Source organism: Meleagris gallopavo, chromosome 1 (genome assembly GCF_000146605.3).
Source record: "Meleagris gallopavo isolate NT-WF06-2002-E0010 breed Aviagen turkey brand Nicholas breeding stock chromosome 1, Turkey_5.1, whole genome shotgun sequence".
Classification (NCBI taxonomy): Eukaryota; Metazoa; Chordata; class Aves; order Galliformes; family Phasianidae; genus Meleagris; species Meleagris gallopavo.
The window spans coordinates 75,462,509-75,468,543 of record NC_015011.2 but is presented as its reverse complement, the minus strand read 5'-3'; the positions used below and the strand labels follow the sequence as shown (position 1 = coordinate 75,468,543).

The 6,035-nt window shown below is 44.2% G+C and overlaps 1 protein-coding gene across 1 annotated transcript; it reads left to right on the top strand.

The window, feature by feature from the left end:
- Position 1: 1 nt before the first annotated feature.
- PHB2 (prohibitin 2) lies at positions 2-5,945 on the top strand (the record flags this gene model as incomplete). Its single annotated transcript, XM_010718303.1, has 10 exons — positions 2-50; positions 136-220; positions 307-386; positions 460-644; positions 2,466-2,595; positions 3,074-3,177; positions 3,647-3,724; positions 4,280-4,356; positions 4,588-4,593; positions 5,390-5,945. Coding segments are annotated over 10 exons (828 nt in total), but the record flags the coding sequence as incomplete, so codon positions are not given.
- Between the last annotated feature and the right edge of the window lie 90 nt (positions 5,946-6,035).

The window sequence follows — 6,035 nt, the reverse complement described above, 5'->3', positions numbered from 1 at the left end:
GCTGGGCGCCGGCGCCCTGGCCTATGGAGTCCGCGAGTCCGTTTTCATCGGTGAGTGCTCCCCGGGCCCACGCCCCGTTTTTCCGTGCTTCCCCCTCCCCCCCACTCTCGCTGACCGTGCCGTTTCTCCTCTCAGTGGAAGGCGGGCAGCGGGCCATCTTCTTCAACCGCATTGGCGGCGTGCAGCAGGACACTATCCTTGCTGAGGGGCTGCATTTCAGGTAGGACCTACCCCACCCCCCTCACTCCCTCCCAGTCCGAGTGCCCGTGCGGCCTCCCCTGATGCAGGCGTCCCGATCCTTCGCAGGATTCCCTGGTTCCAGTACCCCATCATCTATGACATCCGTGCCCGGCCGCGGAAAATTTCCTCCCCCACAGGCTCCAAAGGTAAGAGCGGACCCTGGGGGGACCTGTGGGGTGGGAGGGCTGGAGCCCGCCCCGCTCACGTCTCTCCCCTCAGACCTGCAGATGGTGAACATCTCGCTGCGCGTCCTCACCCGCCCCAATGCCGCAGAGCTGCCTAGCATGTACCAGCGCCTGGGCCTGGACTACGAGGAGCGGGTCCTGCCCTCCATCGTCAACGAGGTGCTCAAGAGCGTGGTGGCCAAATTCAATGCCTCGCAGCTCATCACACAGAGAGCCCAGGTGACCCTTCCTGAGGGAGCTTCTGCTCAGATTGCAAAGGACATTTAAATTGTGCACATGGGGAACATTAAAAGGGGTGGAAGATGCATATCTGCTGGCAGAAAGGGTATGAACTGTATTCTGCTTATGGTTTGATTCTGATACAGTTGCCAAAGCTGTACCACCAGCTTTTGAGGAGAACATTGGTTTCATGATGCGTAGAGTGCAAAACTGCTCCGTAATATAATAATGGGCGAGGGAGAGCTAATGTAAATCATAGTGAGCATGTAGCACTGGAACTGCCTTAAAATGATTGTCTGACCCTTCGTTAGTATCAACGGAGATGTCAAAGCAAACTGAACAGTTCGAGTGGATCTGAAATGAGAAGCGGGTCAGGAGTTAGCAAAGTGGTGAGCATTTGGTGATCGATGTTACAGATGATTGTTAAACATTTCTGTTTAGAAAAATGTTAGGGGATAACCTGGAGAATTGCAAAATTATAAAAATTACTAACTTTTAAAAGCCTTTACCTGTAAGTTTATGTTTTAATAATTTGAGCTCCAGGGATTCTGCAAGTATATTGGAGAAGAGGAGACTTAGGGGAGACCTTATTGCTCTCTGTAACTACCTGAAGGGAGGCTGTAGTGAGCTGGGGGTCGGCCTCTTCTCTCGTGTAACCAGTGATAGGACTAGAGGGAATGGCTTCAAGCTGCACCAGGGGAGATTTAGGCTGGATGTTAGGAAACACTACTTTTCTGAAAGAGTGGTCAGGCACTGGAATGGGCTGCCCAGGGAGGTGGTGGAGTCACTGACTCTGGAGATATTCAAGGAACGTTTGGATTTTGTGTTGAGGAACATGGTTTAGTGAGTACTGTTGGTGATAGGTGGGTGGTTGGACCGGGTGATCTTGAAGGTCTTTTCCAAACTCTGTGATTCTGTGATCTGCCACTTATCCTAAATGAGGAAGAGTGGAGTTGCTGATTTTCTTTTAAAAGGCTTTGGAGAAGGTCCTACATGAGACTGCTGAAGAGAAAATGCAGAGTTTCTCTAACTTGTTTTGAATACATGACAGAAAAAAAAGCAAAGAACAGAAATAAATGTCCAGATTTTATATTAAGAATTGGTCAGTAACGGGAACATCAGAGTTATGGCTTTAGCTACGTGGTGTGCACTGAGGAGACAATTTAATGTATTAGATCTTGTATAACAAGAATGAGTAGAAAAGGAGGGTGTGGCAGCAAAGAAACAGTATCTGTGCATTGTTTAGGTTTATCAGAAGCAGAGGAACTGTGAGGTAATTGTGAGACTTCCGAACTTCTGTTTAGCAGTCTTTACTGCGAAGTGATGTGTATGGAGCAGTTTGGATTCAGAAGGAAAAAAGTGACTCTGTGTAGTTATGTGCTTGCAATTCACTCAATGAAGGGTTGAGGAAAAACGCAAATTCCAAACAGTGGAAAATTCAAAGTGCAGGAGGAGATACTTATTCCAAAACATACATGGCAACTGTGGAACTACATATGATAGGATGTGAAAGGTAAAAGAAGAAAAACACCTTCAATAAGTTGGTTTTTTTTCCAGTGCTAATTGTATGGCATTGTTAAGTAATTATAAAGGGCTGTAATTAAGTTTTGAAATGCTACACGTAGCTCTGAATACGGAGTTATTTAGTGGTGATAGATTCAGAGGGCAAGCATTAATGTCCATATTTCAAGCTTTGTTTTAGATATTGTCTCTCAGGTCTGCTGTGAATGAACTGTGAAGAGCAGTTGTGCTTCAGTATTGTAGTGCACAGCAAGTGAGGAACAGCCTGTGTGAAGTACTCTTACTGTACCTGTGTTTCAGGTGTCTCTGCTCATTAGGCGAGAACTCACAGAGAGAGCCAAGGATTTCAGCCTCATCCTGGATGATGTGGCTATCACAGAGCTGAGTTTCAGTCGTGAATACACAGCGGCCGTGGAGGCCAAGCAAGTGGGTGAGTTCAATTTATGCCTTGAAAGAGTGGGTTGCTTTTCTCTTTTTATTGAATTAATAAACAAGGAAGCAAATCTGAGCTAGCATGTCGGTATTTTTGCAATGATACAATTTCAGGGTTACAAGCCCCAGCTTCCTTAGTAGTGGAGCTAACTATATTATTCCAAGTATTAGCAGAAAACTTTGGGCCCTAGCTAGTGGAATAGGTCATGAATGGGACTGTGTTCCCAAAGCTGTAGGACTTCCCTACTATTTTCTATGGGGATTATACCATATATATCAATTATGGGGTTGTGGTTGTTGTGGTTTTATTAAAAAAAAAACAACAGCAAAACTATACATGTCTTACTTGTGGATATGGCCCTAGCATAGTCAGTTCTTACAGAAGCATGAGTTCCCCAGGCCTCAGCCATAGAGTCCTGGCAGAGGATTCAAGAGATGGGATCTCCTTTGAGTGCTTTTGTCCATTCTATCTGCAGCTCAGCAGGAGGCACAGCGTGCACAGTTCCTGGTGGAGAAGGCCAAGCAGGAGCAGAAGCAGAAGATTGTTCAGGCTGAAGGAGAAGCTACAGCTGCTAAGATGATATCCTACTTTGGGAGATTTTGTGGGATGTGGTTTGTGAGCTTGACAGGCCTTGGAATTTGTTGCATGGATTCATGTTTAGCAGACTTTGAGGAGATGATAGCTTCAAATAGGCCTCGGGTTTGTTTTTTCCCTGATGTTTGTTGGAGTGAGGATTAAATGCAGTTATTTGTCTGGGGTTACAGATCAGGGCAGAAAACACCATGAGCCTTTGCTCCCTGTTGTAAGATGTAATTACTGTTTGCTGTGTGGGGCAATAACATTGTATTTTTAGGAATTTTTACATTTGGAAACGTAAAAATGTCCCTGCCTAGAGGCCCAAGTTAGTGGTGTAGCAATCTTTTTTTTTTTTTCCCCCTTCTAGATTTTGCTGATACGTGTTCATATATTTGTGTGAATTCTATAGGAGGAATTAATTGAAGGCAGTGAGTTTCAATTACCAGTTTTTTTCCATAACTGTACCCTGTACCTCGGTGAAGCTCTGAGCAGGAATCCAGGCTACATCAAACTACGTAAGATACGAGCTGCTCAGAACATCTCAAAAACAGTGAGTAGGAGAGCACAGAACTTCCATGTTTCTTCTGCAGTTGCTCTGTCTCCTAGCCCAGTGGCCATATGATGAATTTAAGGCGAATGTGATCTGCCCTATCCTGATCTTTCTCCCAGCTCTGCTCTTTTTTGATCAAACAGATCTAAAGATTTAGTTAGCAGTGATCGGCAATTATATGCAAGGCTAGGAGTTTATGCCCTTCATAAGACAAGGCCAGATCCAAATGAGATCTCATCACCCTCCCTCAGCTGCAGCCACCACAAGCTCCTGGCTTGCTGCACACTGTGAAGAGGGGACAGATAGGCATGGGATCAAAGGTCTGTCTGACAAGGAGACAGAATGATCACTGCTTTTTAAAAGTCTGACGGCACTGGGATGGGAAGCAAGGACATTACATAGTTGATTTTGAAAACTGTATTCATTTAACTAAGATTTTAAGTGTATACAAGCAAGAGTGCTGTCTCTCGAGGGAGAGAGTGATTATTAATGCTGTCTTTCCTTGTGTATTTAAACTTTTTTTCATACAATCTCTATAATGGATTTCTTTTTCAGATTGCTGGCTCACAAAACCGTGTGTATCTCACAGCAGATAACTTGGTACTGAACCTGCAGGATGAGGGCTTTACCAGGTAAGGGGATAGGTGGCTGTTGTGGGGGAATTTACCTGCACCTTCCTTGTGAAACTAGTCTTTTTTAGGAGCTCTCTCAGGATCTTTCCTCTGAGATCCTGATGCCGGAGAACACAATTAAGTAGAGTGCACTCTTGCTTACTGCAGAAATGAATTATTTTTTTTCAACCTAATGATTTTCTCTTTTGTTTCTCTTTCTTCTCCACCCCCTTACTCCATCTCCTGACACAGAGGAAGGTAGGACGCTCAACTTTATTTTGATCCTTTTGTTAGTATTTGGAACAAGGGCATTGATGTTGGTATTTGGACTGGGTGTTGCTTTTCTTGGGCATTTCTGGCTACCAGTTCATTTTGTTTCTACCTCAGGTCCCATTTGTGATATGAAGTTTGAAGCCTTTCCTTGCGGGGGCCATACAAACATCTACGTCAAGTGGGAGATGTTCAGTAATTGGAGCTGTGCATGTGTCTTGGAACCTTGCATGGGGAAGACAGGAATAATAATCTGAGGACTGTCCTCTAATCTGTCCCACTTGTATTGGACATCCTGCTGTTAAAACAGAGGGCTCCATGGAGGCAGTTAGATGGTTGTAGTATATTGCATTGATTTGGTGTAATGATCTCTTGAAAAGGTGTTCTTGTTACTCTCTAAAAGCTTTCCAGTCCATGCTAGAAAACCTCATTCTCTGCTTTCAGAGCCAGACAAAATTTTATGGTTTTAGCCTCATTTGTCCAGTGTTAACTGGGTAGTGCAGAGCCAGTTGAGTTAGTAGTGTGTGGCTAAAAGCTTAGAATCAAGAAAGGAAACCAGTGCTGGTTTATTTTCTGTGCTATCTCTGATCACCTTCACCTGTTTGGCCAGATTCTACCTTATTTGTTCCAGCAGGCTTAAGGGGGTTTGAAAAAAGGTCTTCAAAGGACTTGAAGTCCACATTGTCAGAGTGTGACACTTCATGCTCCCAAGTCTGTAGTAGGGATCTGGCTCGGCTTTGCCTGTGCTTTCTGGGCTAATTACTCACTTCTGTTTTCCTTGCAGTGACAGTCTTCTACTCAAACAAGGGAAGAAATGAAAGAACTGAAGCCTTCTAGAACCGCCAGCGCTGACCAGCAGAAGATGGGAGTGAGGAGCTTGGAATTTCCTGCACACTTGCTTTGTTTGACCTCACTTTGAAATTGTTATACCAGTAACCAGATTTGGTTTCCATGCCCCGGCTCCATCTGTAGTGACCCAGTTCTAGGATTGGGTTCTACCACATCACAGCTGTAATCCCTTCTTCACCTCACCAGTTAAATCTGGGGAGGGAGCAAGGGGACTTAGTGATAAAACTAACCTACGTGGATATAGTAATTCATCTCTGATCTTCATTAATCTTAGATATCTGTAAGGTAAAATCAGACCTGTTTTTTATTTTTGGCCAAGTGAGAGAGTTCTGCTGCCATCAGCACAAAACCTTTTTCTAGTAAATTTGGATCCCAATACTGAATTCAGGAAAATACCATTCATTGGGTGCCTATCAACTGCTGGAATATTTGTCACTGTGTGCTCAGTGATTCTTTCAAACATTTGTAAAAATTAAAAATCTCAAAATTTATACTGTGTGTGGTGTCTAAAAAAGAGGTTATTTTGCATAGGGGAAAGTGGAACTGAGCTTTTATTTGATTGCAAGCAGTGCAAAAGACTT